The sequence below is a fragment of the Leopardus geoffroyi genome, chromosome A3, assembly GCF_018350155.1.
Source record: "Leopardus geoffroyi isolate Oge1 chromosome A3, O.geoffroyi_Oge1_pat1.0, whole genome shotgun sequence".
Classification (NCBI taxonomy): domain Eukaryota; kingdom Metazoa; phylum Chordata; class Mammalia; order Carnivora; family Felidae; genus Leopardus; species Leopardus geoffroyi.
Genome location: NC_059336.1, coordinates 26,787,605 through 26,799,719, shown reverse-complemented (window position 1 = coordinate 26,799,719; position 12,115 = coordinate 26,787,605). Strand labels below are relative to the sequence as shown.

The 12,115-nt window shown below is 50.0% G+C and overlaps 1 protein-coding gene across 1 annotated transcript in view; it reads left to right on the top strand.

Annotated features, from left to right (window-relative positions):
* The first annotated feature begins 477 nt into the window (after nucleotides 1-477).
* XKR7 (XK related 7) overlaps nucleotides 478-12,115 on the top strand; it is a 29,383-nt gene continuing 17,745 nt past the window's right edge. The window contains exon 1 of the mRNA XM_045444932.1: nucleotides 478-1,069. Coding sequence (XP_045300888.1) covers nucleotides 483-1,069 — 587 coding nt within the window. The 5' untranslated portion in view covers nucleotides 478-482. The remainder of the gene's footprint in view (nucleotides 1,070-12,115) is intronic.

The following is a 12,115-nucleotide window of genomic DNA, read 5'->3' as shown; positions in this document are numbered from 1 at the left end:
TAAAGAGTTACTGACGTTCCTGCCTAGGCACTCCCTTGCTTCCAAATCACTGGTCCCCTACTCTCCTCAGACCTAAGGCACCAAGGTAAACAGAGGATAAATGGAAGAGGAGAGGATGGAGAGGGAGGCGGTGAAGAAAAGAGGAAATAAGGAAGTGCAGTGGGGTGGGAGAGAGGCAGAAAGCCTGTGGCTGGGGCCCCACGCCTCTGAGGAAGGAAGGAGAGGATGACCTGGGATGCTCTCCACTCCCTTCCCCCTCTCCATTCCCAGGGGAACTGCCCCCATCCGGCCACAGCCCTGGCGGGGTGGGGGAGGGACGGGGGCGGCGCCGAGGGAAATGAATAATTGAAGTAGAGGGGAAGAGGAAGAAGAGGAGAGGAGGAAGACGAGAAGGCGGGAGCCTCCCGCACAGGGTCCTCCCCACTCCGCACCCCACCCCCTCCGCCGCCCGGAAGTCGCTCCCCGCCTCCTGCTCTACCAACATGGCCGCGAAGTCGGATGGAGCGGCGGCCGCGGCCGGCCCGGGGCCGGAGGGGGCGGCTGGAGGAGCCCGGGGTGGTGCAGGCGGGCGCGGGGAGGCGGCGGCGGCGGTGGCCGGGGGCCCTGGAGTGACCGGGGCGGGGGGCTCGGGGCCGCGCTACGAGCTGCGAGACTGCTGCTGGGTGCTGTGCGCGTTGCTCGTGTTCTTCTCCGACGGCGCCACGGACCTGTGGCTGGCGGCCTCCTACTACCTGCAGGGTCAGCGCACCTACTTTGGCCTCACGTTGCTATTCGTGCTCCTGCCCTCGCTGGTGGTGCAGCTGCTCAGCTTCCGCTGGTTCGTCTATGACTACTCGGAGCCCGCGGGAGCCCCGGGACCCGCCGTCAGCACCAAGGACAGCGGCACCGGCGGGCCCTCCATCAGCACCAAGGACAGCGCCACCGCCTTCCGGACCAAAGAAGGCAGCCCCCAGCTGGGTCCCGGGCCCGCGCCCTCCTCGGCCAGCGCCTACCGCCGCCGCTGCTGCCGCCTCTGCGTCTGGCTGCTGCAGACCCTCGTCCACCTCCTGCAGCTCGGCCAGGTCTGGAGGTAGGAGAAGCGCAGGTGGAGGGAGCTGAGCCCAAGGAGTGGGGGTGGCAAGGGGGCTCCCTGCCGCCCCAGCCCTGCTCTGACCTCTTCAGGTCCCCCTTGCGTCCTGACCTCCGCCCCGCCCCACCCTATTGCAGTTCTGATTTCTTCTCTGCCAGCTTCTCTTGCCCTCTACCCTCAAACACTGACCAACCTCAGTACCATCCTCTCTGATCTGGCCATTGAGGGAGGAGGGGATGGGGCAAGAAGAGAGAAAAAGTGATCCTCAGGGGTGTGAATAAGGAGGGCCAGGGGCTGAAGGGTTATGAGAGGGAAGCTTGGAACAGGGCCCCAGGGCTCCCTCCAGCCTTGACCCACTCCTCTCTGCCTGAGTGCCAAGCCTCAGGTTAGGAAAGATCTCAGAAGTCCTTCCTTGCTCTCAAAGATTCTCAGTTTGGAATTGCAGTCCATTCCCAACCTCCCAGGAGAAACAATCTGAGGCAGCTAAATGAATATCCCGCCCAAACTTTTTGGACTTCTGGTTAAGGGTGTGCTGGACCCTGCTGAGAAGCTGTCTTCTGTTTTCTAGGACTTCCCCAGTTGTCTCCCCTATCCCGACAGGGCCAAGGGGATTTAAGATCTTGAATCTGAGATTAAATGGCCACTAGCTGACCTTTAATCCCAGGACAGTAAAACAAAACTGAGGCTTTGTACAAGCAGCCCACTTCCAGGCTGTCTGCTGAGCTGAGCTAATTGGAGACAGGGGGAATTCTGAACCTGGGGTTCCCCTTGAATCAGAATCGCTCTGGTAGTGTAGGCTTTACTGTGCACTGACAGAATAAACTTGCCCACTTTATGGTCTTAGATAAACCTCCCTCCAAGCCTCTGTTTCCTCACCTGTGAAATGAGGGAGAATTCCTACTTATCTCATCTCATTGGTCTACCATCCCATTTTATTACCTGTTGGGATGGTAGGGTGAGAGAAAGTCTGTGTGAAGGCCTTGCAGACTGTAACATATTTTAGAGATGTAATAGATTGTCATGATCACAGATGTAGGGAAATCAAGGAAAAAGTCAAAGTCACTGTAGAGACGTAAGGGGTGATTACTGCTGTTGTTATATTTATTCTGCTACTTGTTAACACGTTCTGCCTAACTCAGAAGATTCAGTGCTGGGCTGAGGGTTGGAAACAGGACTCCCAGGGTTTGTCCCAGCTGCTCACTTGCTGTGTCACCCTTGTTGTGTTGCTGAGTCTCTCTCTGCCTTGGTTTCCCCATCCACGCCTTGCTGAGATGCTGTGTATTTTTCATTTAGCTTGCCCTGGGAGAAAAGGGAGGTGGAGCTCTAGCCACACAAGGTGGTGTTATTATTATTAGCTTGACACATAAAAATATTCATGTCTACATCCAGGAACTAATCTGCATTTATCATTCTGTGCCCGAGTGGACAGATGGTGATAGATATTTTTAGATTCTGAAATGGCAACTTCCTATTCTTGGTAGCCAAAGCTTCATCCCCCTTTCCCTTTAGCCTAAAATGGGCCAGCTGCCCCTCAACTCACTGGCTACCTCAAACCCCCTCCTCCCCTTGTTTAGAATCTACTTACAAGAAACAAATACTTCTTTCTTGAACATAAACTGAGATTCCCTCAAACAGGGCAAAAAATTACCATGGGGTGGGGTGGGGGTCTCAGGGAGAGTACCTAGAGATGGCTGAGGGTCCATTGAGCTCCATGGCTTCTCAGATAAAAGGGCTAACTATTTCCACTCTCCCTCATATGTAAAGTGAGGGGCTTGGGATGAGATGATTCTCCAGGGATGACAAACTAATGTCCCCAGGTTTGAATATGGCATACAAACGTGTTTTGTTTGGCTTGTATAGTATTTCAAAAACCAAGATTTCTAGCTTTTCTTGGGGGGAAAAAAAAGGAATCCAGCAGTATCAGGCCTATAGCCATGTATACAGGGTATATGTCTCCTGGTTGTCCAGCTCCATTCCCTTTGGTCACATCTGGACTATTTCACTTAGGCATTAGAGGCATGAGAGCCCTAATTTACAGTTCTGTAACAATTATTTTATTAAGCACTCACTTTGTGCCAAGCCCATTGGTTGCCTTTTTATCCGTTTCATCTCTTATATCCTTCCTAATAATCCTGGGATGTGGTGGTATTATTCCGATTTACCAGCTGAGGGAGTGGAGGCTCAGAAAGGGGGCATCCTTGCCCAAGGTCACACAGCTAAGCTGTAGTAGAGCTGGGACTCAGGACTCTCTGCCTTCAAAGCCTAAGTTCAATTTATCCATCCTGCAGTTCCGCCACGAAAGTGTCCCCCAAGCTCAAAGAATTATGAGTCTGAGATTCCAAGATTCCAGGAGATAGAAAGTCAGGGCCTCTGCTGCACTGAGATAAGAATGTGAAAGGAGGGGGAGGGAGTTGAACTATGTGGGTGAGGATGGGGAGACAGCGTGTATCGTGGGGAGAGTGCTGGACTTGGGGTGAGGAGATTAGGAAACCCACGTCTTCATCAGGGTTTGTAACTAGCTTGCTAGGTGACCTTGGGTGAGACTCTTCCCACCTCTGGGCCTCAATTTCCCTGTATGTGGAATGAGAACATTAGATCTGATGACCTTAAGAGCCTTCCCTTTCTGGAATTTTGACTCTGGGACTAGTTACCAGAGCTAAAGCCTCTGGGCCCCTGTCCCAAAAGCTCTGGATTCTAAAATGGCTAAGTGTCTGGCTAAATGGAGGAAAACCCAGACAAGATAGAAAGAAGCCACTGGGGCTGGCATTCCTAGAAATTAAGCAACGTTGGCATATGTTTGCTTACCACGTGAAATGTTCCCACAATGAACATGCTCACTGTTCAGCAGGCCTTGCTGCAGATGTTCTGAGTGGTAGAACTTGGTGTAATGAGGAAGAGCCCTACAGGATCCAAGCTGGGAGGCTGGCCAGTCCACCTTCTGATCTCACACTCTCAATTCTGAATAAAATAATTTGAATTATAAAAATATCTTTCAACTCCTCAAGCCTATACGATGCTGAATCAAACGTCTGAATACTTTAAGGAGCCAGGTAACACAGACCTGTATCGGTGCATGGCTTCAATTGATAAGGCTGGATTCTGTTTCCAAACAACCCTGTGAAAATGGGTGTTACTATTATTTTAAACCCAAGATGGGGCTCTGAGGAGGAAGATGAGGGCAAGGAATTCATGGACACTGCACACGCACCATGACCCAATAGACTCCATATGAGGTGCTCCAGGCACAGGATCTCATTCTACCCTGAAAGCTCCCCACTGGTGGCAATTGATATACCCAATCAGACAAGAAAGTAGGGCTCAGATGAAGTCAAATAACACATCCAAGGTCACCCACTGAGGAAGTAGGGGGAGCTGGGGTGTCAACCCAGCTGTGTCCAACAACTCCCAAGCCTAAGTCTTGTCTCTGGCACCACACAGTGGCTGCATTGGAGGATCCCAGAGCAATGGCCCACATAAAGACAGATTGATCCCTTAGAAAATCAAATCCAGATCCTTTGGTGGGACATGAAGCTGCCTGTGAGCTGGACAGCAACCTGTGTTTTTCATCCCTCCCGGCCTCCTCAACGCCAACCCTCTGAGCTGTTAAGCCACTCAGGGTTGTTAAGCCAATTAAAGTCCTAACCCTGTCTTCCCTGACCCTGTGGGCAGCAGAGCGGTAGACCATGAATCCTGCTTTCCCTAATCTTGAACTCACTGGGCCCAAGCTTTGCCCAGATAAGCATAGTTTGCTAAGCCAATTAGTGAGAGATGATCTGGCATAGATTCCTCTGAGGCTGTCAGGATCTGGGGACCCTAAAATGGGGAGGGAGAGGAGGGGGGCAGGCAGGCCTTTAGAGGGAAGGCCTTCCCTCTAATACTCTTTCTATGTCTAGGCCCCAGCACTGCTCCCTCTGCCTCCTCACAAACCCCGCACTCAAGAGAAGTTCTGAAATGAATGAGTAACCTACTGGGTGCGAAAGTCACTCTCTGGGTCTTCTCTCTGGGAAGTTATATTCTTGGCTTAATGGTTAAGAGTACTGACTTTGGATTCAAATGTCCTCACTTCAAATCCTGACCCGTCTACTTGCTATATGTGATTGTGACAAGCTATATAATCTCTCTGTGCCTGAGTTTCATCCTTCATAATCTAAGGACCACCTCTTGGGTTCTTTCTAGGTTTAATATGACAACACATACCAAGGATTTAGCAGAGGGCTGGCCCCATTGTTAAGTATTCAGAACCATTGGAGGTGATTAGTGCCATCAGCCTGGGCTTTGTTTCCTGTGGACGGAGATTTGTTCACTTCACACTTAACCAGGGAGGGGCAGGAGGGCAAGAGGGCCTCAAAGGTACCTGTGCACTCAATCTATAGTTATTCATTCCACAATATTGCAGAGCACCTGCTATATACATGCTAGGAATAGAGTGGTGAATAAGACAAAGTCCCTGTTCTCATAGAGCTCAAAAGTCTAACGGGAGAAACCGATAAGCAAGCAAAATAAAATATGGTATACATTTTAAACAGAATATAAAATATAATGAGTCAAATAGTAAGTGCTATGGAAAAAGTGAAACAGTGCAGGGGGCTACAAAGTCCCAGGGAGGAGCGTTTGGCTCTTTGAGATAAGATGATCAGGGAAGGCCCCTGCAAGGAGGTGGCTTGTGGGCAGAGGGCAGAATGAGGTGAGGGTGAGCTGTGTGGAGGCCTTGGGAAGGATGTCCAGGGCAAAGGGAAAAAGAAGAGCCAGGAGAAGTCCTGTGTGGCTGAAGCAGAGAGTCGTGGGACCGTAGGAGATGATGGTGGACAGATCGGCAGGGGCGAGATCACACAGGGCTTCGAAGGCCACAGGAGGACTTGGTCTTTCATCCTGCATGAAGTGGGAGCCCCAGAGGATTTGAGCAGAAGAGGAATAGGGTCTTAAGTTTCACAATGTGTACTCTGGCTACTGGAAATAGACTGGAGGGTGGCCAGGGTAAGCCTGGAGACTGGTGAGGATCCTGCTCCATGATCCAGGTGAGGGGAGATGAAGGCTGGGCCAGGCTAGTGGGGGGGGGGGGGGTGGGTCTGTTTCAGGCCGAGTGGACAGGGTATCTTTCCCTCTTTTGTCAATTTCCCCACTGGGGCCAGAATGTTAATGGTTAAGAATTCGACTGTGGAATCAGCCATATCCCATGTTGGCCACTTTCTGTGATTTGGGGCAAACAGCATAACTGGTCTATGCCTTGATTTTCTCATCTGCAAAATGGATATTCTAATAACAGTACCTATCATAGGTGGCTTGAGGGAGTAAAATAATGTATACGTGGTGTTTAGCACAGTACCAGAAACACAGGAAGTGTGCAATTCTTCTTAGCCATTCCTATTTGTATTATTATTTATAAAGCCGGCCAGAGAGCGGATTCCATAATGGTTTCCAAACCGTTTCACTCCCTTCTCACTATCATTTCAACTGAAATCTCTGAGGTTCTCTTTTCTGATTATTTTGGTTACCTACCTAGGATTTGTTTTGACAGGACCCCTGCTGAAACGGGTTTACAACCCCCCTGAACTCAATGACTGTCCACAAGGTTCCTCCCTGCTCTGACTCTGCAGGGTTGTTCCAGCCCAGCCTTGCCACCTACCTCCCGGGAGACCCCTCTCCAGGAGGCGCTCCACCCCCCACCCCCTTCTCCCAGCCCATCTGCCTGCAACAGGCCATTAGAGCTGCTCCTAACAGACACAGCGGCGGCAGTTGGGCCCAGCGTCCCCTGTTTGATCTATAAAGACCACACAGGAGAAGCCCTGTGGGGAGGATGGAGGGCTGCCAGGAAATGGCTTTGAACCCCTGCAGCTGGGGCGAAGGTCCCTAGGGAGGAGAAGGAAGATGGGTTGGGATCTACTCTGGCCTTTCCATTCACCACCCAGCCTTTGTTAGGGTCTTGAAATTCCTCCTCTGGGAAATCCTATCAGCCTCCAGTTCCCTCCATCCCACCCATCCCCCTCCCACTGCCTCCACCTGCAGCCGGAAGGATAGTTGAATGCTCAAATCTGACCTTGCCACCACTCCAGTCTAGATGCTTTAGTGGGGCATTAGGGCCCTTGACCTCTTGCCCTTTTCCCTCCTCACCCTCCGCCGCCCCCCCCCCCCCAAAAGCAAGCCACACGCTTTTTTTCTTCATGTCCCTGAGCAGCTGCCTGTAGTCCTTCTGGCAACACTCTGTCCCGTTCTCCTCCCAGTGAAATTCTGCACATCCTTAAAGGTGGGCTCCAATGGTGCCCTTTCTGAGAAGCTTTCCCTGAACAAACCCGTTCTGCCCTCAACCCTTCAGACCCCACCCCCCACTCTCTCAGGCAAGTTGTTGTTTTTAAATCTAAAGTGGAAATTGTTTCATTGTTTTGTATGTCTATAAAGGAACTATATACTCTTGTTTAAACCTCAGGCAGCATAGAAAAGGTATAAGGAAGACTCCCCTCCCCTCATTATCTTGGGGGGCAGAGAGGTGGGGTTATGAAAGATTTCCGCTTACTAAGTGGCTATTTCTTGTATTGCGTAAAGATTTTCTTTGGTTTTAATTAACCAAGAAATACATGTACACATTCACCTGTTTTTATACTTTTATTTAAAATTTTTAAATGTTTATTTATTTTTGAGAGAGAGAGCGGGGGAGAGGCAGAGAGAGACACACACAGAGAATCCGAAGCAGGCTCCAGGCTCCAAGCTGTCAGCACAGAGACCGATGCAGGGCTCTAACTCATGAGCCTCGAGATCATGACCTGAGTCGAAGTCAGACCCTTAACTGACTCAGCCACCCAGGTGCCCCTGAAAATTATAGTTACCTTATAGAAACTTCAATCAGATCATTCCACTTCACTACAATTCTGTCAAGTAGGGAGAGTGGTGATAAAGCGTAAGGACTGTGGAGCTCAAACTCTGGTTCTGCCATGTGTGAGCTAATGGGCCTTGGGCAAGACATTTAACCTCTCTCAGTTTCCTCATCTGTGACATAGGATAATAGTGTCCCATGGCTAGACAAGTAGCCATTGTGAAGGCTTATTGCTAATATATGGAACATGCTTTACCCAGGACTCAGCATACCATTAAGTGCTCAATTAGTGTTGGCATTATTGGCCCATATTACAGATGTGGAAATTGAGGCACAAAGAGGTAACAGCATCCCAGTTAGTAAAGATTAAAGCCACGGTTTAAAGTGATGCAGTCAGGCTCCCAAGTCTGCTAGTTAAGTGTATTCCTACAACACAACCAATCAAGGTTTGCTTTGGGAAGAGGGGGAAAAATCAGAAAGATATTTTTAAGTTTTTATTTGAATATAAAGTACCTACTGTTAACATTCTGGGTTCTTCCTCTCAGACTTTCCCTCCAGGCACAATTACTCATTCCTCTGCAGCCTCACAGTCCTGATTATATTCTGTTGTGATCGCCTGCCCACCTAGCTGGTTTTCCTACCAGATTACAAGCCTCTGAGGAGGTGAGGCCTTGCTCTTTCTTTCCTCCATCCCCCATGGTGACTGGCCCAGAGCAGACCCTCAATTGCTGTGGGTGAACTTGCACCTGGCCAGCTTTGGCAAGGTCCCTAGCAGTTACTAGAACATGAGTCTGTCGAAGTAGGCTTTGTATCTGTGGCCGATGTGGGGGGCGCTAAGGCAGTGTGGGACCCCAGTATGGTTGTGGGCACAGTTGGGGTCTGCTAGGCCTATATGTGCAGGCTTCCACACTGTCAGTGGACAGATGCAGGCTAAGGGCAATGCATTTCTATTTGTAATAAGATGTGGTAGGAACAGCCCTGGGGCTAGGTTCCCAGAAGGATACAGGAATGCTGGCATGGCTGACTTCGGAGATGGATCCAATAGGTCCTGAATAAATGTTTGTGCGAACTAAATGGATTCTTTGTACAAGAACCTTGAGCAAGGCACTTCACTCCCTAGAGTTCAGTTACCCCCATCTGTAAGTCCAGTTAGGGGCTCAAGAACACTGGCTGAATTCCCCGGGACTCGGACGAGAGGGCAGAGTTGCTGAGAGCTTGGAGTGCTGGCGGGCTCAGGGCTCCATGACTTCCTACTAGTGTGACCCCGGGCGAGTTGCTTCACCAGCCAGAACTCTAGTCTCATCTGTGTGGTGGGGATGGTGATAACATCCACTTCTTTAATTTTTTTGTAATGTTTATTTATTTTTGAGAGAGAGACACACACAGAGTGTGAGCAGGAGAGGGGCAGAGAGAGGGAGACGCGGAATCTGAAGCAGCTCCAGGCTCTGAGCTGCCAGCACAGAGCCCAACAAGGGGCTCGAACTCATGAACTGCGACATCATGACCTGAGCCGAAATGGGACGCTTAACTGACTGAGCCACCCAGGCGCCCCTAACAGCATCCACCTCTTAAGGTTCTTGTAAAGATGTCCTGAGATAATATAAATGCACAGAGCTTTCACATTCTATATGCTCAGGAAATATTTACTGCAATCACTATTATTATTGGCCCAAGTAGCAGCCATCCCACTTGCTTAGTCACAAGATAGGGGGTAAAGAAGGGGCATCGGGAGTCCTAATGCATGCTAACCCTCATCCACAGACAATCTTTCAAGGAAAGAGACTTTTCCTGTGGCGCCAGAGACAGTGTGAGGACAGATAACAACCCAGGGTCCAAGGGAGGTAGAATCTGTCTGAACAGGAGCAAGAACACCCTGACAATCAAGCTGTCCAGGAACTGAGTGGGCTGTTCCTGAGGGTGTGAATTCCCCGTCACCACACAAGTGCAGACAAGAGTGACTGACTTTGGCAGCGAAGCTGCAGCCGGGCCTCCTGCTCTGTTTGGAGGGTAAATTAGACGCTCTGTAAAGCCCCTTATGGTTTTAAGACTGTGCAGATCGAACTTGGGAGCTTCGTGAGGCTTAACTGCCAGATCACAGGTTGCAAATCGGTGGCCCATGGGCAAATCCAGCCTGAGGATGTGTTTGTTTGGCCCACACAGTATTTTCTCCCTACTGCTCGATGAAACTGTTGATTATGGAAAAAAAAAATTTTTAAATATACAAAAGTAGAGGGAACAGGATAATGACCCCCCCACGTGCCACCACCCTGCTTCAACACTTAACTCATGGCCAACCTTGCTTTATCTAGGCCAGCAGCATTCAATAGAACTTTCTGCTGTGATGGAAATACTCTATATCGGCACCGTTCAATACAGTAGCCACTAGCCACGCATGACTATTGAGCATTTGAAGTGTGCTGGGTGTGACTGAGAAGCGGAATTTTAAATTTTATTTAACTTTAATTAATTTAAATTTCAATAACCATATGCGGCTAGGGTTGGACACTCAGATGTTGGAGAACATAGGTCTAGACCCCACCCTGTCTCCTTCCCCTCCGTGTTATTTTGAGGCAAATCTCAGACATCATATCACCACATCCACAAGTATTTCAGGACATCTCTAAAAAGACAGACTTTTTAAAAGTATAACTAAAATACCTAATACTGTTATCACACCTTTAAAAAGGAATAATAATTTCTTAAAAATTCATATGGTATTTTAAAAAATTAGTTGCCAACATCTCCAAGTTGGAATATTTTTTTTTTGCATGAATATCCTAATTTCCATCTATTCTTGAAAAATTGCAATTCCATCCATACTGGGCTCACAGTCTCCCAGGGTAGCAGTCAGCTAGAGCTGTTCTGCTCTCTAGGCAAGGTAGCCATCTATCCTTCCCCAGAGTCCCCCATAATATCAGCTTGGTCTCTCTATAAGTTAGGGTCCCCCAGGCCAGGGACAGAAAGAAATGGTGCTTCCTCCCTGCCTGGGCCTCCAAGTACCTTCAGATGCCACCAGGAGACTGGACCCTAACCCCTGTGCCCCAGTGGCTCATGCCTTCCCAAATAGGGATGACTCTGCCCAAAGATATCAGGAAAAGAGAGAAATGGAGGGGAGGGGGCGGGCAAAGTGCCCTGGGCTAGAGTATAGGGTCCTGAGTTTTAGTCTCTGTTCTGCACGCATTTCACAGATGGGGAAAGTAAGGCTCAGACAGCGGAGGAGATCTGGCTGCACGCACACAGTAAAGGACAAACCAGGTGGGAAACCTCGTCCCAAATGCTTTGCTGGAGAGGGGCTGCCTACTTCCTGCTGAGTGAAAAGATGAGCCGATAGCAGTGGGTGGGAGGGGAGAGGGTCTCAGCTTTTCAGCCAGAGCCTAAAATTAGTGGCAGGGAAGTGTTTGGCCTTAGCCCAGCAAAAAAAAAAAAAAAAAAAAAAGAGAGAGAGAGAGAGAGAGAGAGGTGCTGTGACTCTGTAGAGGGCTGCTAAGGAGGAGGGAAACAGCCCAGCTCTCAGCACCACACGAACGGGAGCCAAACGTGTAAAATCACATTCTTTTCAGACATTTATGACTCATTTGGCTGCCAACCCCAGGAAGGTCCCATTTTGCATCCTTACAGGAGCGCTCAGCATTGAGGGGTAGGCAGATGGGGAGGGAGCCTCAGGGCCGTTCCAGAGCTTCCTGAGCCCCACCGCAGGTAAGGTGGCTGTTTAAGGGGGCCCCACTGTTTCCCAGAGAACCCAGAGACTGTAGCTGGGTCTGCAGGGCCTGACTCAGCCTGATCTGTGCCCTGATTTTGAGATGAGATGCAACTCTGATGCTTCTGGCTATTGACCTTGGGCCAGTCACTTTCGCAAGTGCCTGCTACTTGCGTCTGGAGTCTGTGCCCTTCTGTGGGGGCCACACTCCACTCTCACCTGTAACTGGTCTCCCACCTTCTACCCTTGCCTCTCTCCCTTCTGCTCCCCACAGAGTGTTCCCTCTAAAATGCAGAAGTGCTGGCTAGCCCTACCCTCGCTCCCTTGTTTTAAACCTCTCCATGGCTCCATCACTCTTAAGATAAAGACCAAATGCTTCGCCACGGCTCACCCCATCTCACACTTTCTCGCTTCCTTCTCTGAGCTCCAGCCCCTCGGATCACTCACTGCTTCCTTGCAACTCAGGATCTTTGCCCATGTTGTTCCTCTGCCAGAAATTTCCTTTGCTCCCTCCTTCACCTGGTTAATTCCTGTGCCTGCTTCA